This window comes from Physcomitrium patens, chromosome 17, assembly GCF_059467195.1.
Source record: "Physcomitrium patens ecotype Gransden chromosome 17, ASM5946719v1, whole genome shotgun sequence".
Classification (NCBI taxonomy): Eukaryota; Viridiplantae; Streptophyta; class Bryopsida; order Funariales; family Funariaceae; genus Physcomitrium; species Physcomitrium patens.
This window is the reverse complement of record NC_143426.1, coordinates 11,873,604-11,896,537: the sequence shown is the minus strand read 5'-3', so window position 1 is coordinate 11,896,537 and position 22,934 is coordinate 11,873,604. Positions and strand designations below refer to the sequence as shown.

Sequence of the window (22,934 nt, the reverse complement as noted above, 5' to 3'; positions counted from 1 at the left end):
TTTATTACTATTACTTTATTTTTTAAAGTTTCTCGAATTAATTATTATTTAGTAAAACATTTAGAATTATATTTAACAGTCTTATAGTTGTTAAAAACTATAAGACTGTTAAATGTAGTGTTTTTAATTATTTGTTATGTAGCACCATGGATTTCAAACCGTAAGTTTCAAACGCACAATTGGTTCGTCTGCTCTAATAAATGCTAGGTATCGAGAACAATGTAAAAAAGTTAGATCTTATTCTTTGTTATCATGGGTGAATTTGAGAAAAATCGGTTCATCACGTGTGAAGTCTTGTATCTATCCTTTGTTTGCAACTTTAAATTATCACCAGAAACAATCTGAAGTTAATTTGATTTCAGTTTGTGGCTTTAGTCATACCTCACTTACACATCCCTAATGAGGTCAGTCAGCAGCCAGGCCAATTCATCACAGGAGAGTTGTTCTAATCAACGACACATCGAGGTTCTTCTCAATATATTCAAGAAATATCTGATCATTCAGCAACTAATCACTCTAATGATAATGCATCGTTCTGGTCTAAAGCAGCAGGCTCTGTGGCGGTTACGGCAATTGCAACTTCTTCAGGCAGATTGAAACTCACACAAAGCATTATCTGCAAACACAAAAAACATGGTCAGTTCATTACTTTCACAATCGTCTACACCCTCTTATCTATGTTCGATACTGTCCAGTACTAAATGTGCTTGAATCAAACAAAAGAAATACAAGCTCCAAATGAAGCTTCTAGAGATAAACCAGGAAACTACAGCGGTAAAAGCTAGACTTGCCTTGTTTGGAGCAACATCCCGAACGACGTAGACATCAGGATCAGCAATGGAACCCCCCAAGTACGTTTCTGCTTTCTGTACTTCCAATATCGACGTTTATTCATCAGCATACTAATATTGTAAAGAAAAAGCGCCATTCTTCACAAGGGCACCACTTAGGAAATTTAACGAATTGTCAGTGATGACATCATCTGAAAGGTGCTCAGTGACATCTCCTGCACAATGACAAAAATAAAAACTCGAAATGAAAGCGCAATGTTGTAATACGACTCCAGTCTCACCTTTACAATATCTGCGTTTGTCTCATTAGATCGCATAAAGCAGTAACAATGGACCCGAGGCATAGTCCCTTTCCATCTCCCTTTACAAAGAAGTCCGTTAAGTACGTCTGCAAAAAGGGGCCACAACCATATCCCGTAAGGAGCAGCATTTTCCAAAATGTGCACTCAAGACCCTCTCTTAGCCTCTTTCATACTCTATCATAAATGTCTAAGCTTTTGCACACTGAGAAGATCTATTTGGTAAATCATCTTTCATATGATGGAAGGTTCACTATTGCTTCAAGGTATTGAAATATGCAACATAATTGTATACAACAGTGGCTTGCTATTCATTCAAATACTCTCCTCAGAGAAAAAGTGAGGAGTTTCAATATCAAGGAATCCTTAATATCCAGATATGGTATAATAGCAAGTAATATCAAATTTGCTGATTACAATTATCAGTCCTGGTTCACTGCCTCAATACAATAATTCAGAAATAAGATTGCCAATGCATAACCAAACGAAGGAAAGAGACTAGAAAAAACATACCTAAAAACTCCAGGGCAGAAGCTGGTAGGTTCATGACCACATGATCGAAGTGCTCCCAAGGCTTTACATCAGATATTTTCATCTTCACAACTTCAGATACCTTCGCTTTCTTCGCTTTCCTTTCTTCTGGTTTCTTGCTAGATGGCATATCGCTTCCTGTGTCACAATGCAACAAGCTTAATTCAAACAACTTCGACAGAAATGCCATGTAAAATGCCAAACAAGGCCCGTGAAGATGTAGAAGATAATAAGCATCGCAAATATGAAAAGGATCAAACAACGAAACGAACTCACGCAATTTCAATGCGAAACCCAGGAGAGAAGGTACGTCAACAATAAAGCTCTGAGGCAGCTGTGTAAATACCTTCCGTTAAAGACGAGCTGTTTTCTTTACTCGAGGGAATTCTGGTACCGTTTAAACTATTCTCAGCAATGAGGGTCGATGAAGCAATTTCACCAACACATCCTTCTTCCTCAGTAACTAATTTACGCATGAATTCACGAGCGTCCAAATTGAAAGCTTTTATACTCTCCCCAACTTTGTTGATGTCTGAGTTCAACTTTAAGAACTTCACACTGGTTGGATTTAAATCATTAGCATACACTGCGCACCCTTGTTGAGCTGCTGGAATAGCAAACGGCCCGATCCCTGCGAACATATCTACGATGACTTGTCCAGGTTTAAATTGAGCAAACAACCGCTTGTGTTCACCCTCTAAACGTGAGTTCCAATAGACCATCCCATAATCCAGACGAAATGTAGCTCCATGTTGTTTGATTTCAGTAACTAAACTAGGTTCTCCAGCCAGAATCTCAAATTCTGGCACACGAAACTCGTTGGTTATAGTCCCCACTTTGTTCACAACAGTCTTCAACTTTGGGTTCTTCTGTAAACGTCACCGATCAAAAATTGGTCATTGATGTCACGAGATACTGCACGTATGTGATTTAAACAACCTAATAGTTTGAGGAAGCTATAATCTTTCAGAACAATATTACCAAGGATAACAATATAACAGCTCCGAAAACAAGTAGAAAAACTCACGTCCAGGATAACTTCAGCTATGATTTTCTTGTAAGTCAGAAGATCTTCGCGTAAATTAAGATGTGCTATATGGCCTGTCGAGTGATTCCCAAAAAGATAAGTAAAGAAATTTCTGACAGAAAGTAGCAGATTGTGGACCTTGACAATGACAAAAAATTCCACGACGCCAAAGTGAATCCTGGAAACATACCATCCGTAAAACTCTGCTAGTTAACAATACAAAACTCGCTCACATAAATTTCCACGCCTAAGAAAAGTAGAAATGAAATTAAGAGCACAAACCAATAGTCTCAAACGAGGAAGGAACTTCACAGCCAGCGGGTAGAATTTCCTTCAAGATATGCTCTGCACCTCACAATCCCACGTGTACCTGATAAGAACCCCATACCAGTCATCAGGATCTCTGATGCTAAACTGTAAGTTATCCCCGGATAGCTTCGCACTGACAGCTACCCGAAACACACATTTCACAAAGCATAAATTCTAAGCTTTTCAAATTGAATTTAGCTACTATCACTTTCAATAACACAAAGCAAAAAGGTTTCGGATGTCATACAAATCACGGCGGGTGCAAAAAGACTGGCAACTGTTGATTAACAAAATCACATTAATCGTGCCTTAGTCAAAAACACACATACCCAGTCTTCATGTAAGGTTTCATACCACCCAGGTACTTGGTATCAATTAGACGTGGATGGTTATGAATTCTACCACGTACCTACAGGCCAATAGGAGTAATCTAGAACCACCTCGTGCTGCACAACGTCCAGAGGTACGATTTCTTTGACGGCCAATATTTTCTCTTCGGAAACGCCTTCCAAATCTGATAAGAAATAAAATGTGTAAGCTAAGAATGGAATGACGCTGGACGTGATGCTGTAGACAGGCAAGGCAAAGCAAGGCGATGGCACCTGGTTGAGCGATGGCCTCAGAAAACAGAAGAAGGCGCATAGAAGGGTCTTGAGGATCCTCGACAATATGCTTAACTCGTGGCATATCCAGCAGGTACCTAATTGAAAAAGTAATTGCGAGGTGAGTGAAAATGCCCTTAAACCCTAAACCCCAAAACATGAGTTGAAGAGAAAGGAAGTATGTTGAGGAGGTACTTGGAAAGCAGGCTGGCTACGCGGTGCGACTTCTGCTTGGGAATACGCAAAGCGACGCGAGGCAGGCGTACAACGAAGGCAGACTTGTCAATTCCAACAGGAGAACACCCGGGGGCGGCCATGATACCGAGCATGAAAGAACAACAAGTACCCAAAAAAATACACGCACTCACTCAATCAAACAAGCAAACTAACTCAAGACTGCAGATCGATGGGCGTATGCGACATCAACGACGAGGACAACATAGTCGCAGATGCTAACACAGGAATCTTACAAATCCAACTTTAGCGTTGACTAGCTATGGCGAGCTTGTCTGAGCAATCCAGCGTTGAATCTCAGAACAGGTATCTATTAGATTCGACTGGTGAGGACTGTTCGTGTTGCAGTTTATTGGATTGAAGGCTTTCGTATGTTTCACTCCCCATGTTCGGCTCTCTCTCCCATTAAGTTATTTGAATTCATCGTCCCCGGGGAATTTGGCCGCTGAGCTCATTGTGTGTCACAAGGTTAAAACGATGTACTCTTTTTCCATATTCAACTCTTGTTCATTAAATGTCCGGTTCATTTCTTTTTAAAAAGAATAGATGTAAGTAACTTTTTAGGACTTCCACGAATATTAAATCCAGGATAAAAAAAAATGTGGTTCGCAATCTGTTTATTATCGTTGTTGTGATGTTTTTTCAAGGTTATTCCATGTACTAAAATTGGGTCATAAGTTTTATTAAATACTAATATCAATTCAAGGCCAATAAAAGTGGCGAATATATTTGGTATTGTTTTAACTGGTTGAGAAATTTGGGTTGATTTGAAGGCTTTTATTCTGAATCCTAGCTTTAAATGGTTCGAACCATCATCTTGAAAAATGTGATGCTTGCGTATTCCAGAGTTGCGCGAAGAAGCAGCAACAGACAACAATTTGGGACAAATTAGGTTTCGAAGCAACGAAGCCTGGGTGCTCTTTACGACTGGGCTTGTTGTAGAGAAGAGGGCGTGAGATTTTGGACGAGTATTTTGGATTGAGCATGTGGGTCTTGTTGCAGAGGTTGTATATCTCTTCGCAATCCTGTTCTCAGTATCCATCCGGGGGTTGATGGAATGTTGCACACTTTGGAATTGGTGAATTCGCGTGCGTGTAGTGATGAGACCCATATGCTTAGGCTGCGTTCGGCCGCTGTCAGTGTGCTTGTGCGATGTCATGCCCTCGCCGCCTCCTCATCTCCGAACTCGCCTGCTCATACTGCAGCACCCCCACGAGCTAAAGCACAAGCTTGCCACCGTTCCTGTGCTGTCTCGCTGCGTTCACCCCTGCCATGTGATCGTGGGTCGCCGCCTGCATTCTGCCAATTGGCCCTTCTCACTGTCTGATGATGCAGAGGCTGGTGCACACCACACTCTCCTTCTGTTCCCTGCCCCTGATGCTGTGGACCTTCAATCGTGGTATGAGGCGGTGGGCGATCAAGAGGGGGCTGAATGTGCGGCGCCGGTTTGCATCGAGGATGCATTAGCTCGTTCTATTAAGGTGCGTGCTTCTTGAGTATGGAATGCCCTGGGTTTTGTGCTATTTGAGCCTATCGAGCCAATATTTTAAATTTGAAGTAAAAAATTTATGGTTGCACAAATTTGCAAGGTACATTGCAGAGTACATGAGTTTGAAAGTTCTGAAGTAATACCTTGACTTGGGATTTCAGATGCCTGGTATCATTTCAAATAACTAAAAGGTTTGTGTCTTAGCCATTTGAAGTTTATCATCACCTTGGCATTTATTGTCATCTTGAATTCATTGCATACAGGGATTAAATATAGAGCATAATGGTAATGACGAAAATGTACAGTATTCTGGTACAGTTGAGCATCTTGTTGAAGACAACAAGCTCAAGTGTCCAGTAATTGGCGAATTCGCAGGAACTGGTTTAAATGAGTGGCAAACCGCTGACTATCGGATTACGCTGGTGGTCCTTGATGGGACTTGGGAGCATGCGCAGGAGATGTTCAAGGCCAGTTTACCTTTTCTATCTAATTTTGTTACACAAGTGTGTCTGCCGTTCGATCTTGGCTCAGAAGGGCACGGCATGGGCGAGTCTGACCTGATAATAAGAAAGGAGCCATTCGGTGGTTGTGTAAGCACAATGGAAGCAGTGGCACGTGCTCTTGCAGTCCTTGAACCTGATGGTCACATCCTCGAAGACAAACTTATGAACGTGCTACGCAAGATGGTGTCATTACAGGCATTGCACTTTAGCTCTCCTAAGATACGACCAAAGCTCAAGAAAAAGTCGAAGGTATGCGCAACTAATCCACAATCGGTATTGGCTGGCGAGTAATCACTGCAAATAGAGGTCTCTTTCTCAGTTTTGAATTTTCAGCTCCGTATATAACATCATTCGTTGCAGTCATTTATTTTTATTTTGTCGGGGAAGCGACGAATTTACACTGTAAAGAGGGACGCTAGTGTAGAGTCTTGGCAAGGACTAGATGAAGTCCCTATGTGATTGTGTAACTGTCTTATATACTGTGACATTGGCATTTCTTTCGAAGTGGAAAAAACTGATAAAATCTGCCGAATTGTCATACAACTATATCTTTTAATTAGCAGCCTTAATTAGTAAGCGTTCTCTGTAGGCACTTCACCTTGTAGCTTCACCAATTTCTACTCCATCTAGTTCTAAATTAGAATATGGTCATCGATCTGTCGGTCCTCTAGGATCAACAGAAACTTGCTATGTGTAGTTTAGGAAAACACAGGGCATTTTTTATATTTGCTAACATATATTCTTGTAATTGGAAGATATGGAATGAGTCAAACCGGGAAATCCAGCAAAGTACAGTATGCGCTGATACGCCTGGGTTCCGACAATGTCAAGTTCATGGCAACTAAGCTTTTGTCGAAGAAACCGCTTCAGCTCTACGTTTTAATCGAGTATCTGAGAATCTGAGTGTATGTAAGTTCAATTCTCACTGGCTTCTCACATTTTTTCTTAATTGCCTTTATGGGCAAAGGAAGACTTTCTCATCGTGTTGCTACAAGTTTGCAACTGTTTCTTACACTTCAGGACAGTTAGCCGCGCTAAGTGCATGCACACCAGAGAGTTTCCAGCTGTCCTTTTTAAGTCTAGAACCACAAATTTAGTAGCGATGACTCTTCGCAGTGCCGACTCTTTCCGTGAGATTATGAGCGTTACACCCCCTGAACCCCTCGACTGTATCCAGCCACTCCAACAAGCTTTCCTCCCTCATGTCATCTAGATAAACTGAATTTTGTTCTTCCAAAGCTCGTCTAATAGCGTTGGTTTAGAACCCTCAAGGCGAGACGAATTTCGTAGGAACACTCCAAGCCGAGCACTCAAGGCCTTGCCAAGCGGGAATGGAATTGATAGTGGATCTGGTGGTGGATCTGGTTCAGCAAATCTCAAAACTGAGGAGGCGAACAGATGCAAGCAATACTGCAGAACCTTGCAAGTCATGCTCTGAGCGAAGCAGTCCCTGACACAAGCAATCAATTAGTCTAGTGCCAATAGTGAGGTAGATCTGTGATTGCACAGCCTGGAGGGTGTCTTGGAAGAGGCAGAAGGAGCAGTATGAGAGTGCACCACGGCAGTACCTGATGTATCCTGGCTTGAGGCACACCGCAACTTCAAAGATTCTAAAAATTGCACAGAATGAAGTTACTGTATGAATATGAATATGAATATGTGTGTATATATATATATATATATACACACACACACAGTAATTTTTTTATGTACGGGTGTTGCAGTGGTTCAAATTGCACAACATTTGTAATTGAGTGGCTTCACTCAATACAAGCATGTTAACTTTTCTGATTCACAGGGACACTGAACCACTTTTTTTTAGCAAATTCCATTACCATTTGAGCTGAATGTCACAATGTCAAGAGGCCTATATTGGTGTTCGTGCAAGACGTATTATTGTGCCATTTTAAATATCTTAGTAATTAGTACTTTACATTTTACTCTTAGACAATGGATTTGTTTATTTATTTTTAATATGTTTTCTATAATTATTTGAATCAAGGTCTGAGTTGGTATATTTAGACTTTTAATAAAAGAATGGTTTGATTTATTTCATGACTTTTTCCCATTTTATAGTATATTTATACAAGAGTTCTTTTTTAACTCAGTAGAGAACTTTGGAAGACTTTTAACCCTTAGAATGGGTTACTACATATAGAGTCTCCTTTATTGTATTGTATGAGTTGATGTAATTTATTTATATATGTATATACATAAACACACATATGTAAAAATATAATTTCTATCACTTTCAGATTTTAATCATCAAAACTTAACATCAATAAAATATGGTTTATAAAATATATTAAACATACAAATTATTGATTAGCAAACATGATTAGTAAAGTATTGTGTTTTTAAGTTTAATTTTTTTTTATATTTGATTTAGATTTTTTTAGCTAAATCTTGATCAATTTGTTATATATGTATGTTTAAAATTTTTTGCAAGACAGGGCAAAGGCATTACAAAAAAACCTAAATCTTAATTTAGAATTCCTTATGGGCAAATAAATAAATGAAATGAAGATCATAGATGCTGTAAAATCTAATTACATTTATATACATATATATACTACAATTTAATCTGTATAAATCTCTATCTTATACAACATAGCTTAACATAGTATTAAATCTATTTAAATTATTTGTACATTATACACAATTTAAAATAGTTTATTAGTTAAATAATTTATTTCAAAAACTTGGAATTTTTTATGTTCCAATTAATCCTTTAATTTTTTTCTTGGTTAATATTTGCACTACATCACCTTCTTTAGTTCTAGTTTCATATCAATCTTACTAACTTTAATATTTCTAAAAACTATACATAAAATTTTTACATTGCAAGATTTTGAAGCATAAGAAATATATAGCTATATGACAAATAATATGAATTGTCAAGGAACATGGGCTTTTAACAATATCAACTTGAATCCATACTATATATAACATGTCAATTATTTCTTTCAAAAGCCCTCTATTCTAAACCTTATTCTTTTAACAAAAAAATTAATATTTTTTAAAAGTGCCTTTATTTATTCTATTCAATATATCTTGTGTTTTTTAATCAAAAATGTTAATGTATTGCTAACTAATTTGACAAGTATCTTTCTCTTAGATAAATTTTTAAAATACTTACTTATATTCTCATTTTCTTAGTTGAGTGTATTCTTATTAAGATAAATTTTAATAAGAATACACTCAACTAAGATATCTCTACTAATTCTTTTATTTTAATCTTAAAAACTTACTTCTCTTCTCTTGTCTTTTTCTTCATTCTTTAGTTTTTTAGTTTTTTCAAATTCTAATATTATGTCTATGGTCTAAAAAAAATCCTTTAATAGTTTATATCTATTATCAAAATCTAATGTTTATTTCAAAATATAATTAAAGAGGGTTAACAAAGATAATCATTTATATAGTTGTTTACATTGTTTGATCAAATTTTAAATAAATTTCAATCCAATACTTGCTAGATTAAATTAGTTAGATATGATGTGATTTGAAGGGCAATATAAATTATTTTAATAGATACTTGGTGATGATTTTTGTGTGCAAGTTAGAATGTGTACTTGTAATGCTGTATTGTTCTCTGTATGTTCTTAAATCTAAGACTATAAATTTTTAGTTTATATCATGTAACTAATACCTATAAGCTACTTTTACCTTTAGGCAAACTTTTCTTGGAATACGCTTAAATTGGAAATTTAAACATACGACCTATTTTTTTTTCAAACCTACCTAAACTACTTATTTGGATGAAAATCCGTTTCAAATATTCATCTCCCGGATGCCTGATCGATGGGGGCCCTACAACCGTGGTAAGGTCCATATGTGATCAGTGAGTAATAAAGAGGTTACACTGAGGTGTGGAGAGCCCACAGCCTGTCTTATCAGCCACGTAAGCAGACTCCACGTAGGCTCCAAGGTCCAGTAATGGCTTCCGCTTACGCGCGTCGCATGGAAAGAGTGATGCCACTTGCCAAGTGCGCTTTGATATTGGGTATGCAAATCTAGGTTTAGGGTATTGGGGGTGAGGGTTCTTCTTGCTGATGCGTCTGAAGGCAATCGAAGCGTCTTAGTGCAAATAGTGTTTTCTGAACGTGACTTAACTTGTTGGAAGTTATTGCGAATTGAAGTTATTGAAATCGCGAATTGGGTCGCAAGGTCTGTGAGATTTGAGGGATAGATTCAGGCGTGAAGAGTTTTTGGATATGGGGCGTAATCGGTATGTGAAGAAGGGTGGATCGAACCAGAAGGGTGGGTCGAATCCATTTGAAGAGAAAGATCAGCAGAGTTTGCCATCGCTGACGACACCTCCTCCAAGTGAATCTAGCGAGAGAGGTGCGCGGAAGAATCTTGCAGTTCACTTGGCGATGTGGGATTTTGGACAATGTGACTCTAAGAGATGTACGGGGCGGAAGCTTTCTCGACTTGGCTATTTGAGGGAGTTGAGGGTGCAACAACGATTTGGAGGAGTAGTGATGAGCCCCATGGGTAAGAAGTGCGTGTCTCGAGAAGATCAGCAGCTAATTAAAGAACGAGGGCTGGGTGTAGTGGACTGCTCCTGGAAGGGATTGGACGAGGTCCCTTTTGCGCAGCTGCGGTGTGGCGCTGCTCGCCTCTTGCCCTGGTTAGTGGCAGCAAATCCGGTGAATTATGGTAAGCCGTGCAAGCTCACTTGTGTGGAGGCTTTGGCTGCCGCACTTATCATCTGCGGGGAGAGTGAAGTGGCTGACCAGGTTCTGAGTCCGTTCAAGTGGGGCCATTCTTTTCTATCTTTGAATAGGAACCTGCTGGACGCTTATGCAGCGTGCAAAGACGGTGCTGAAGTGATTGCAGTGCAGAATGATTTCCTTGCCACTGCTGGGAAGGATGTCCCAGAAGGTAGTCGAAATTCGGATTATGAAGATGGGTCCGATGATGATATGCCTCCTCTGGAACGGAACAATAACCGTTGTGATGAGGATGATGATGGAGACGAAGACGAAGCTGAAGACGAAGATGAGTGTGAAGATGACGAGGATGGTGAATGGGAAGACACTAAAACTAGTGTAACCGTAGATGGTTCTGTACAGAAAGATAAAGCTTCTGAATCTGAGCTTGGGAATTTGTTGCAACAAACCCGCTTGAATGCGTAAGGGATTGGTCGCACACAGGTTTACAAATTCAGAACAGCAGTTTGTGTAGACCGCACCTAGATTGGGCGTAACGGCGATTCTCCGAGCTTTTGCTTCTCTTCAATAGGGAAGTGGTGACCAAGGACTTCAAATACTGGGACAACGAGCCTGCAGTATCACCTCCACCGTTTTCCGGAAGTTGGCATTGGGATGAAGTCGGAATATACTTGTACGAGGAAGAATCTTGTGAATATGAATCTGTTTCTTCCGAGTCAAGTACAGCAGGTTGCTCCGACATTGGAAGTTTTCTGTCCACTTTGGCTTTGATATGCTTTCCTTTGCCTTTTGAAACGATCTGCAGCACATCACAATTTACTTGCCTGTTCTGGCTTTTTACCCTGCATTTGTCTACAGTTCAAGATTCATTGTGTAGATTGCTGATTGTTATGTAGCTTTCTGAGGATAGAATAATAGTTGGTCTCTGCGCAGTACTGGAGGTACCCGCTGAAGAGTTCCCAGCAGTCTTTATTCTTTTCAATGCCATGCATTCAACTTCGAAAAAAATGAAAACCAAGAAAAGTACACCCATCGTAATGGCCTCATTCCCCCTTCTTTTAGCAAATATCGCGCTACTTCTGTATTCTACAAGACCCAAATTTGTGCATGTACAGGGTAAAGCTACAGCACAAATGTAGTTGAGGATTGATGACTGTGATTGGCAATGCAGAATCTTATTTAGTGTTCACTCCGATGCTTGAAAGATGCTCATTTTCTTTTGATATTGTATTTCTTTTTGAACTATCTGCATGAGTAGGGAAATCCTCATAGAATCTTTACCTGCTCAATTCTACACTGTGCGTCGTTGAGTCGACACCAAAATGTCGCAGCTGCTCACGAATGCACGCTTTCGCACGCTTTAATTGAAGTTTCAAACCTCGAGTTTCCGCTTTCATATTCGAAGTTTATTCTCCACGCATCTTCTTCGCAGTATCAGTAAATCAGAATATTCCACTTACTGATATCTAGTAATTGATGGGTGCAGGCCCTACCGTTTCAAATAATGATGAAAGCAGCACCGCTACATCCAGTCTGTAAAAGCAAGCTTCGCTCAAACCATTTCACACACTGATGAGTATGGATTCATTGTATTTGTATTTCACACACTGATGAGTATGGATTCATTATATTTACTATCTGCTTTAGAACTCACATTTTATGGATGCATATGCGCGCAGAGTTATCGTCTAGCAGTGGTGTCTGAAATTAGTGAGTGAAAACAATTTCTGCTAAACTTGATAGGATTGATAAATTAAAGGATTTGAGTCCACTCTTGTCCATGATTTAGTAGCTGTGGGGAAATAGGATATATTCTCTGTTCGTCTTGATGCTCTTGTTTGTGCGTTCTGGGTGGATTTGGACTTGCGCAGCATGTGGGGATTTATGCCCGATTAAGTTGTGCGCTTGGATCTGCACAAGTAGAGGTGATCTCTACGATACATGCAGGAGTGGATCTTGAAACGCATGATAACCCATTTTGTCTGTATAAGGTTCCTAAACGCTTTTACTTGGAGATATTGTTCTAGTCGCCGCAAATTTGTAAGCTGACGCCGACTTGACCAATTGGTCGATCCTTCGGAGAGGAGGTAATCATGTACAGTGGGGTACAGAAATAATTCGAATTTTTTTCCAAAGTGAATCAGTGTTAGAAATCACTGAACTTCAAAAAGCTCCAGCAGTTTCAAAAATGAACGCATTTTTGAGCCGTAAAGTGCATTGCGAAGATAGTAGAATCTAGTTTCATGGTGTAACAATTTTTCATTATAAAATTGTGAAAATATACATCAAGAGAGCTTTTTGTTACATACTATCTACCATCTCGTACTACCACCCCCAGCTGCAATCACCGCTTGCATCCTATAAGGCATAGTGGAAATCAATGTACGAAGCCACTCTATAGATATGGTATCCCATACGGATTGAATTTTTTCTATCATTTCTAGCTTACTATTAGGTCTACTATGATGTTTGAGCAAATCTTTTACAACCATCCAAACGTTCTCTATTGGATTCAAGTCCGGTGAATTGGTAGGCCAAAACAACTTTTCTATACCATGAGCACGTCTCCATTGCACTGGCAATGAGTTACGGTGGACTGGAGCACCATCCTCCATCAATATCAATTGCTCAGGGTCATCATGTAAGAAATAAAAGCCAATTAATACTCCTTCATAAACAATAGTGACAAAATCACTTGATGATCTCTTATTTGAAGGAATGGTGACCAATGGAGACTTATCAAAGCCAATAAAGGCACCCCAAACCATCATTGAACTACGTCCAAACTTAAAACTTGGTGCTATACAATCCCAATTATATTTTTCGTACGCCTTCTGCCACACTCTAATTTGCTGTGGATTTTTGCCAGTTTCGAATGACGATTCATCCCTCCAAATAATATTACATCAATCTTCAAACGTCCAACTCTCATAAGCACGTGCAAATGCAAGCCTATCTGCTTTATGTTTGACATTCAAATAGGGCTTTTTAGGTGCTATACAATTTCTAAAACCAAGCTCACGGAGGTAGAGTCGAACAGTAGTTCGGGAAACACTCACCAAGTTTGCAAGTTCTACCAGAGTATGCCTTCTATTTGAACTGACAGCACGACATAACACCCAAAAATCCCGCTCAGACAACTTCCTGGGTCTGCCACATTGTGATTTCAACGACTCCACACTTCCATGGACCTTCCAATGACTCAAGATAGTTGAAATGGTGGAATAGGGAGCACTGAAGACTTCTGCAATGTCCTTACACTTCATCCCAGCCTTCCTCATCTCCACAATCTGATTCTTCTGCATAGGGGACAATGTTCTGTACTTCATGGTGCTTGCTATAAGCCTTCAAACAACACAAACCAACTTCTAGTTTAACAGAGAGGAGTCACTGAAGCTAACGATGTCCAAAACCAAAAAAGAACACTTCTAAAATCTGTATGTGCTTCACTATCTCAATCTGTGGCAGTGCAATGTGCTTCACATCTTCAGATGGATTATATAAGTCACCCCATCCAAGCATTCTATGCTATCACTCCATTTTGCTGGCTGCATGCATGCCTAATTGTAACTGTGATTTTTTAGCTCACCTAACCACTTCCACATTAATCATCACATTTGCAATCTGCTTTTGAAGACACATGGCTAATTACATGTAATTAGACACCTCTTGCACTCCAAAAATAGATGGCTAAGTGTCTGGGAAAGATTCCTTCCAACATGATCATAGCATTCAATTGAACAACAAGATTTTTTCAGCAAAAGTGGTGCTCTAGAAAAAAATTCGAATTATTTCTGTACCCCACTGTACTGTATGAAGGACACATTGCTCTTTGGGCTTTGTGGGCACAAAGCAGAATTCGTTCTTCTTTATTTATAATTAGTGGTATTTTCAATGGTCTAATACGTTTATATCACTTGAAGAACCTGCACAGATTTGGGCTTCGAAGTGCTTTGAGCTCTCTTCATATTGATTCAACTTCATGGACATCGTTGAACAAGTTCTTGGAAGAGGATCTAATCGAGTCCCGACTGAATCGTTGTGAACAAAAAATAATGAAACACTTTGTATAGCCATGGCGGTAACAGAACTTCGATTGGGATTTGATTATCTTCTGCAGACAGTTTACATTTTCCCGCACTCAGTTTGTGTCGGCAGCATTCAGTTTAATTTCATCCTCTAAAGAAGCTCAGATGAATGTCGAAATGCAACGGCGAATCTCTCATCTGGGTCTTTGATCGATTGGTTGGCTATTTTTGGTGACATCTTGTGACATTAGCCCTTGGTTGTCGAAATCTTCGATTCGCAGGAGAGGAGGTTATGAGGTTTTGAAGGCTATCTGTATAAAAACAAGAATTAGCGATTACCATGGCAACGCCGTCTGCTAAAAGACTAGACTATTCTCCGATGGCCTCTGAATTCTGTTCATTCCCATACCGCCGGAGTCTTCGAGGGCGAATCTCTCCATTTTACAATGCGCTGATGAACAGATCAGTGCAAACATGAACTTGATGCTCGTCCTCACTACAACATTATAAACTGGTTGCTCCTAGGACACGATTCTATATTTATTTTAGTCAGAGAGCATAATAAGAATTCTAGGGTAGTTCTATGTGACCACTGCTTACAATTGTGAAATATAAACCTTAATGATCTCTTGTCTCGTCTTCGGAGTGAATATGCAGCTCTTCTTGGAGCCTTGAAGTGGACTCCGCTTTGAAGGACTCCGAGTCTTGTGGTGATGGCGGTAAGTATTCATCATCATCAAAACGCTGCATGTTTTGACTTGCAATCCCCGAGTTCCCCTCTATCGCCACATCACCTTCCTTCAAATCCTGTGTATCTGAGTCTTGACGATCTGGTTTAAACAGCACTTCCTAGACTTTTATTAGGATTGAATCACGGGTTTGAAATTGCTATGACATGTTGTAGGAACACTTTTTATTAATTCATTTGTTTATTCCTGGCCTTAGTGATCTCTGAAGAATAGTGATGCCGAGTGTATTTATCATTGCAAGTTGGCTCCATCCCACCGTCGTTGAAAAATGAACTCCGTGACATCCTTAGAAAAGATCCATGATGAAGTGAACACATTATGTCAACTCTAATTTTCATGAACTTCAGTTATTGATATACATATACCTGACAGAAAGTAGGTTAGGCATCTGCAGAAAATGGACGCAGACCATGTGGAGGAATCCATCCTAAAATTGGTATCCCTGAACAGAGTCATCACATGAATACAACCGCTGAAAGTCCAACGGTGTTTGTGTGGGATTTGGATGAAACTCTCAGTATTTTTCAAACTCTCTTAGACCGGGAATACGCGGACATATTTGATGGTTTTAAGGATCGCCACTAGGCGAAACTCCTCGGTCGGCGCTGGGAACAACTTATCTTGGATGTGTGGGACGAGTATTTCTTCTTCAAGCAGGTAAGCTGTGCTCGCTTCTACTTAAAACAGCTGTTGGTTTCATGCACTGTCTATAATCAACCAAAGTAGTAACATACCATTTGAAGTAGATTACATCTTTGAATGGTTATTTCGAATAAGCAGTGCGCTGCATACATAGTAAGTTCTGCACACGATGCAGAATCTCTGGCTTTCAAGCAGTAGTTTGGATTGAGAAGTTGGACGTCACCAGTAAAACGCAGCTTGTATCAGAGACAAAAGCTGCTCCCTGTCACAAAAATAGAATGTATGTCATCCAATGCTATAAGGATGATTCAGGTGGAAGAGTACAATCATTCAAACGTGAATTCGTTGGAGAAATACGACGATGGGGCTGAGCTTAGTGACTACGAGTGTAAGGGAAACAGCTTCAAGGCACCATTAGATGATGACAACCTGCGAAAATTAAGTTACTTACATCGATATATCAGCCATCTATACGATCAGGTCAATGCTTTTCTCAAATCTTTGTAATATCTTCATCATAAGATTGTAGTTGAATTTAAGTGGTCTAGGATGTGTGATCAAGTGTGGGGTTGCATGCGTGATCATCGATTGCTCTGTGCTGCGCTTAGCAAATTCTATGAGATGATGTTGCAGGAAATCTTCCTCCTTTTCCATCACATTTTGATAACACCTGTTCTTAGAATGGTAAGGTAATCAGCGAACTGAAATTTTGCCTCAGGCGCAGTGAGTCTTGACGACTGTCTGGGCATTGAAGTTGTCTAGTTTTGACAATACTCTTTGTAGGGCCTGGAATCCCTTTTAAGTCCAGAACAAGCGAAGGAATGGAGTGATTTGTATGAAGCCACTGATGCGTTTACTGATGGCTGGCTTTCCGCAGGTAATCCTTGCTTCACAGACCATGCCATCTTTCATCAGCATCTGGGCAAACCAACCATGGTCTTGTGCTTACAACACCGAGAGTCCTTTTAGATTGTGCTAAATCATTTATCAATCAACAGTCTATCTCATGCAAAGACTTGTCTGGCATTGATAGACCAGGAAGACACAAGCTCGAGGAACTTCAGCGGATGAATCAGCTTGCGTTGCAAGACGAGCCTCAAGAAACACTCTCTGGTGATGGAAGCGGCAGATGTGATGACACAGTGCCTGCCAACCAATACAATTTCCTTGTTACGTCTGGTACTCTTATTCCAAGTATTGTGAAATGTTTGCTCTACAAGCTCAATCCGTTCTTCAACCCTTCAAACAGTATACCCACAACGCTTGAACTCTATACATTTCGTATTTAGTCCGCAAGATATCGACTGGAATTCATGGATGTCTTTAAAACTTAAGTGCTACTTAAAAAGACCATTACTCCTTAGTGAGCTTCTAACCAAGTTTATTCTACTAGAAAGGGAATCAACACTTAAGCATTTCATGGCACAAAATATTCATTTGACATTGTCACCAGATATGATTTCCATAATCTGACACACCTGCGTGACGCAGTTTTCAGCTCAAGAGCAGTCGGAAAACTCCAATGCTGTCGATGGATCCGTGATCGCTTCCAAAGCAGCGACAATTTCCCCAAGTTCTGTGCCAAAGGCGATGGGCCTGATGAGAGCAACGCTGCCCGGGTTCTTGCATGGCCTTTCGTGAAGATCAGCACTGATCCAGACGCTCCTTATCAGTTACCTATACTATCACAGAGAACCGTTGAAGAAGTTCTGAGAGCTACGTACTGGGATTCTGGCACTTCACAACAGCGCAGACACTTACCCAATTGAATGACACAATAAATGTTATATACGTATTTATTTCACCTAGCATCCTTGATTCGTCACCTATAAATAGCCTATATATATTACCCTGAAATTCGCACTCAGTTCTATCACAGTTTAGGATATGCACTGCGCAGTATGCTTTAAATATTTAAATGTATGATTTTTAAAGAAGGGAAATTCGTATGTGTAATCTGTACTCATCAAGTTTTGATTTTATAAGACTCAAGTTATTGTTGTATGCATTTCAACTAGGATATATAGAAATTTACTCGTGACACCGTAAATTCAATTAAATCAGGAAAAAGTTACATAAAATAATGTCAATATTTTAGTAATTAAACATATTGTTATAGTATATTATATAATGTGTATTTTATTTTGAAAAATTATATTCATTTAATAAGAACTTGGTATTGATCAGTATTGTTATTGTGATTCAGAAACATTGGCATTACTTGAATTTCTTATCTTACCATAATTTTGGATATTTTTGAGTTGAAAGACTGAATTAAGAAACCATGACTACAGAATCAACTTCAGAAATGCAGTTGCCCATAATGCTGCACATACAACAGACACTCACTAGAAAAGGGACAAGAATAAAAAGAATAGTTCCAAATGCTAAGAAGGCGAAGGGTCATAACAAAAACAAGTTGGGCATTCAAGCATGAGTCAAATGTTCTGCAGGTGGCTGAAATCAGTATCTTTTGCAGAAATAATCTTCACCTTCCTGGAAAACTAGGCTGCTTCACCTTCCTCAAAGCTCCTTTACTTCGAACTGCTAAAACAGCGAAGAGAGAAAGTCTTGGATTTATAGCAGTATTGTAAAGCCACCAATGACCGATGCAGCTATGAAGTAGAAACACAATGAGATTCTCAGCAGTCAAAAATAAAATGAAAAAAGGCAATTTAGTTGCCTTGGACCGTTGGACGCCATGTCCGGATTGTTTTGTACCATCTGGAGCACAGCACAAAGAGCACAAGATTCATAGCGCTCATCCCCGCCAGCAGCCAGAAAAAATAATCGATGTGGCCCCTGTTGATGTTATCTGCAACCCATCCCGGAGCACCATTCCTCGTCGTGATGCGAGTGACAATGGTTAGCAGCACACTGCTCAGGAAGCTCCCTAAAGCAATTGTCAGCAAAGCAAAAGCACTGCCCAGTCCTCGCATGGCATCTGGAGATTCGCCGTAGAAGAACTCGAATATGCCTATATAGCCAAACACTTCAGAAGCTCCCACCAAGGAAAACTGGGGGACCTGCCAGAAGACACTGAGCGGTACCGGAACTTCAGGGTTGTCCAAGAGCCCGTGATGACGCGCCACCTTCAAACGTTCAATTTCAAGTAGAGCGGCTGCTATCATGCCGAAGATTGAGATGAAGAGCCCAATTCCTATGCGTTGAAGCTCTGTGAAGCCCCGAGGATTTTTAGTGAATTTAGAGACAAATCGTATCAAAACAAAGTCATAAACTTGTACCCAAACAGTAACGCTTAAGAGCTCAAATACAGAAAGAGATGCAGGAGGAATCTTGAAGTTGCCCATTCGCAGATCCATAGATGATCCTTGGATGATGAAGAGTGTGTACAACTGATTGTACACGGTGGAGAACATAGCGCTAGTGATCATAATGGGAATCATCCGCAAGACAACTTTAACCTGCAGCAGAACAGATGAATGCATGATTACTAACGTGAGGGGTGAAGGGCATAACAATCCAGAAACTTGGAGAACATCGAGGCATTCGTGCAAGATCTTCTTAAAGTTAAATTACCTCCTCAACTTGGGTAATGGTGCAAAGCCTCCAGGGGTCCACATGGCTCTCATTGATCCTGTCCCCCTGCATCTCCACGGCTGCTTTGTCAAGAAACCTGGCACATGTGATGAGAACTGAGAAACTGAAGAATGTGTCACAAACATCAAAAAATAAAGCCATCATGAACTCTAACCATTGAGGTCCTTGCTGGGAAAAGAAAATCAAAATTGAAGAGCTCTTCGGCAATAAAGAATCAAGGACACGAATGGATTGCCATCCGTACCTGAACTCTTTTGTGTGTCGTATTTTACGGCCTCCTTGAATGACAGAGTTCGTTACTTCTCTAACCTCGTAGAGTTCGCTGCCAACCGGAATTTTGTGGTGCCATTTTCTAGCTGACGCAACAATCACTTGTCCGATTCTAGTAAGCGGGTTACCACCTGGTGGATGGTGTCGGTAGAATGGAGTTCCCGCTATAAAGGAGATGGTACCAATGATAACAGCGATTAGTGAAGCTCCGAACCCCAAACCCCAGCTAACATTGTCTTGGATGTACACAAAAAAGGTCGCTGCTAAAAGCCCTCCTAAGATGGTAGACTGATAGAACCAATTGAAAAAGGAGGTTTTCTGTGTTTTTTCCTTGGAATCTTCTTCGTCGAATTGATCAGCTCCAAAGGATGTCACCGTAGCTTGGACACCCCCTGCTCCAACATCAATCACATACAATGCGAAGAACAAGAAGGCTGCCTGCCCAAGAGATGAGTGGGTGCACAACACATCTTCAGTGGAGCATTGCTGGGGTCTTAACGATCTTAAAGAAGCCGAAAATGTAAGGAAGATCATGCCCTGTAAGAAAAGAAAATCGATACATTAGGATTTGTTTAAAATAATCTCTACAAACTGATTTTTGTTGCAGTCGTTCGCATAAATTAAGAAATGATGCATCAATCAACCCCACATTCTGCACAGGATTTCTGCTTCGTGGATAATCTCTTCTGAACAGTCCCTATCTGTTAAATCTGTAGCAAGGGTGGGTAATTTTAACATACAATGATATAAATAAGGCAGCAGACAACGGCAGCCCAGTATCGGCCCCAGTAGCCGTCCGCCAGAAATGCTCCAATAAGGGGAGTAACGTAGCCAGCTCCATTCCAGTTGCTCACATTTGTTGCTGCTGCAGAGTTGCTCTGGTGCATCACAGACGTGAGGTACGTGACCAGGTTGGTGGAGCACCCATACCAGGCAAGATTTACGAACACCTGATTCGCTGCTTGATTTACCACACAATCATTCAGGGATTCGTTTCACATTTTTTATATTTATCTATTTTTAGGAAGAGAATATTTATAACACTGGCCCTAACAACCAATCCTAAATCTCCATTTTCTCCAAACTTACAGTATATGAACCATGATGTCCTCCACCCTCCAGTCCTCGCCTTGACGGCTTGTCGTCCTCGGAAATCCACAGTTCCATCTTTGGTATACTCTTCATCTTTACGCCAGCTTGAAGATGTTACATCAGTTCCATCTCTCCCCTCCTCATCCGCCTGTGCAAAGTAAAATAGTAAAACTAGACAGTCAAGCTGATCTCTGTAATAATACTTGGGGTAATAATACAAACCAACCATAATCGAAACATTTAGATACCCAAGTCGTCTAAGACAACATTATTATGAATATCCGGAGGAATTTTATTTTCAGTGCCGCGAAATTGAATGAACATTCACCAGAGACCTCAGAGAACACCCAACAGCAAAGCACTGCTCTCAGGTCTCAGTTTCGGAGGAAAGCAAGCTACCATAAGCTCTATTATTTCCTTAAACAGGTGTTATTAAAATTAAAAACAAAATATTGAATATTGAGCTCTGCGTATTATCCATAGAAGTAACGGCAGTGACGATTGCCGGTGAACGACTCAAAAGAAACCCCGGAAAATGAAATCAATAAGGTTTCAAAACCAGAAGATGCCTATCATTAATAATTTAACACTAAACAAAGTTTTTCAACAGCATGGATATCCCGGCCTTAAATCAACTAATATACGTTTTCGATATTACCCAGGTTAAAAAAAGTACTCTTAAACCCATCAGAAGCTGATTCTCTCTGAATTGAAAACCTGAGTGTTTGAGAAGAGACTTGGATTTATTGGTAGAAGGTTTGGTTCATTTAAGAACTTAACTGGAAACAAGTTGGATAGAGAAGAACTATCCACATTATAACTGCAAAGAATTACCAATTACCAAGTCAAGTTGCAAACTCCTATACTAATTTGATTAACCTGCACAGAGCTCATGCATAGCTGTAAAAGTTGCTTCTAAATTTTTGTCCTTCCGATGCTGCGCTCTGTGCAACATGTGATTCTTTCTTTCGCTCTTAAGCTTTGAAACAATTGAAAAAAGCTGCAAATCCTCAACAGTAATTTAATTTCTACATCGACCAAAACATTTTCTACACAATTACCGAATCAATTACACAACAGTGTCTTGAAATTTATTTTCACATGGAAAAATTATGAATGCACAGGAGTGACAAAAAGAACTGACGAATTTCCAGAGGATTCTTCGCAATTCAATCGTGTGAAAACTCTTCTCAGGAACAATATAGCCACCTCTTATCCGTAGCTTCCTGTTTCTTCAACACGAAGCGTCTAACAAAATGCAGAACGATTCCTACCCAATTCTAGGTTGAAATCGACAGCCCATTCTATTTGGAAACTGCGATTCACACCAAAAACCAAGACACACAAACTTCATCAAACCGGTCGCAAGAAGAGCAAAAGAAAGCCATTCGAAGTCGATGCTGGCTTAACCCCGCATTTTCGGCTGCGCGAGCGCAAGAAAGCAACGGAAAACGAACAGGCCACACATAGAGTAAAATCTCAACTTCTATCCCTCAATACCATCCAAACAGATCAGACCCTTCAGGGTACAGAAAGTCCGACCCACTGCGAGCAGGTGAAATACGACAAAGAGTGAGGGGAACTACCATTTCTTCAGCAATCCCTCTGGTGCCTACAAATTTGGACAGGCTACAGACCCATGCAAGTTCGACATGTGAAGCAGCGAGTGAGCTTCACAATGAGGTCGGGTGCGACAGGAGGTGTGTGTGTTTTCTAGCACAAAAATGGCAAACCCCTCGTCGCCTTGAGCTACAATCGTGCACACACAACTGCAGCGAACTCGGAGGAGGGCTGATGGTTGCCGGGTGCTGTCTTTTGTAGAAATCGGCCCCACGTCTGTCTATTCTGGAGCGAGGCTGTGCGTGTGTTTGAATCCATTGCACTGCGGGCCACATTTCACGATTCAGACACACGCAACCTCCAAGGCACCAATCGTGATAAGATTCGAATTCTCGCTTTTTGCAGTACAGTCTCGTTGACATTGGGAAGGGGGGATTCGGACATAGAGAGGCTGTAACGTAGGAATATCTTAAACCGTCAACTTAAGGTTTTTCAGCTATCTCGGGGGGTTTTTTTTTGGAAATTTTTTATTTTTTCTCTGTGGAAAAATATGGAGAAATAAGGTTCTGTG

General features: G+C 40.2%; 6 protein-coding genes across 9 annotated transcripts; 3 read left to right on the top strand and 3 right to left on the bottom strand.

The window, feature by feature from the left end:
* Positions 1-324: 324 nt before the first annotated feature.
* On the bottom strand, positions 325-4,096 carry LOC112294483 (tRNA (guanine(37)-N(1))-methyltransferase). Its single transcript, XM_024544953.3, has 10 exons — positions 3,755-4,096; positions 3,560-3,657; positions 3,367-3,471; positions 2,931-2,993; positions 2,649-2,722; positions 1,968-2,490; positions 1,604-1,759; positions 1,073-1,179; positions 792-866; positions 325-616 (listed from the first exon to the last, which is right to left on the bottom strand). Exons 1-10 carry the CDS (start codon positions 3,886-3,888, stop codon positions 512-514), a joined length of 1,440 nt encoding a protein of 479 aa, XP_024400721.1. The 5' UTR covers positions 3,889-4,096; the 3' UTR covers positions 325-511.
* Positions 4,097-4,557: 461 nt separating this feature from the next.
* LOC112294484 (tRNA-uridine aminocarboxypropyltransferase A) lies at positions 4,558-7,493 on the top strand. 3 transcript variants are annotated; one of them, XR_016497967.1, is made up of 4 exons: positions 4,612-5,274; positions 5,546-6,034; positions 6,541-6,694; positions 7,156-7,412. XR_016497967.1 is itself a non-coding variant. In XM_073540263.2 (3 exons), exons 1-3 carry the CDS (start codon positions 4,894-4,896, stop codon positions 6,628-6,630), a joined length of 960 nt encoding a protein of 319 aa, XP_073396364.1. In that variant the 5' UTR covers positions 4,558-4,893; the 3' UTR covers positions 6,631-7,493. The 3 variants fall into 3 exon arrangements, 2 of the variants coding, with proteins under 2 accessions (XP_073396364.1, XP_090099904.1); XM_073540263.2 differs by having other exon boundaries at positions 4,558-5,274; positions 6,541-7,493; XM_090243778.1 differs by having other exon boundaries at positions 4,656-5,274; positions 5,588-6,034; positions 6,541-7,493.
* A 2,267-nt stretch (positions 7,494-9,760) lies between these two features.
* Positions 9,761-11,494, top strand: LOC141044343 (uncharacterized). Its single transcript, XM_073540489.2, has 2 exons — positions 9,761-11,190; positions 11,395-11,494. Exon 1 carries the CDS (start codon positions 10,000-10,002, stop codon positions 10,924-10,926), a length of 927 nt encoding a protein of 308 aa, XP_073396590.1. The 5' UTR covers positions 9,761-9,999; the 3' UTR covers positions 10,927-11,190; positions 11,395-11,494.
* A 1,873-nt stretch (positions 11,495-13,367) lies between these two features.
* On the bottom strand, positions 13,368-14,103 carry LOC141046410 (uncharacterized). The gene is made up of 2 exons (XM_073540169.1): positions 14,051-14,103; positions 13,368-13,806 (listed from the first exon to the last, which is right to left on the bottom strand). The coding sequence occupies exons 1-2, from the start codon at positions 14,101-14,103 to the stop codon at positions 13,368-13,370; spliced, it is 492 nt and encodes a 163-aa protein (XP_073396270.1).
* A 2,080-nt stretch (positions 14,104-16,183) lies between these two features.
* On the top strand, positions 16,184-17,649 carry LOC112294285 (protein phosphatase EYA). The gene is made up of 4 exons (XM_024544578.3): positions 16,184-16,360; positions 16,664-16,757; positions 16,919-17,059; positions 17,372-17,649. Exons 1-4 carry the CDS (start codon positions 16,184-16,186, stop codon positions 17,647-17,649), a joined length of 690 nt encoding a protein of 229 aa, XP_024400346.3.
* Positions 17,650-18,286: 637 nt separating this feature from the next.
* Positions 18,287-22,650, bottom strand: LOC112294849 (protein NRT1/ PTR FAMILY 8.1). Of its 2 annotated transcripts, none has more exons than XM_024545772.2 (6): positions 22,390-22,650; positions 20,801-20,951; positions 20,452-20,669; positions 19,686-20,248; positions 19,421-19,517; positions 18,287-19,305 (listed from the first exon to the last, which is right to left on the bottom strand). In XM_024545772.2, exons 1-6 carry the CDS (start codon positions 22,390-22,392, stop codon positions 18,556-18,558), a joined length of 1,782 nt encoding a protein of 593 aa, XP_024401540.1. In that variant the 5' UTR covers positions 22,393-22,650; the 3' UTR covers positions 18,287-18,555. The 2 variants fall into 2 exon arrangements, with proteins under 2 accessions (XP_024401540.1, XP_024401541.1); XM_024545773.3 differs by having other exon boundaries at positions 20,452-20,589; positions 22,390-22,562.
* Between the last annotated feature and the right edge of the window lie 284 nt (positions 22,651-22,934).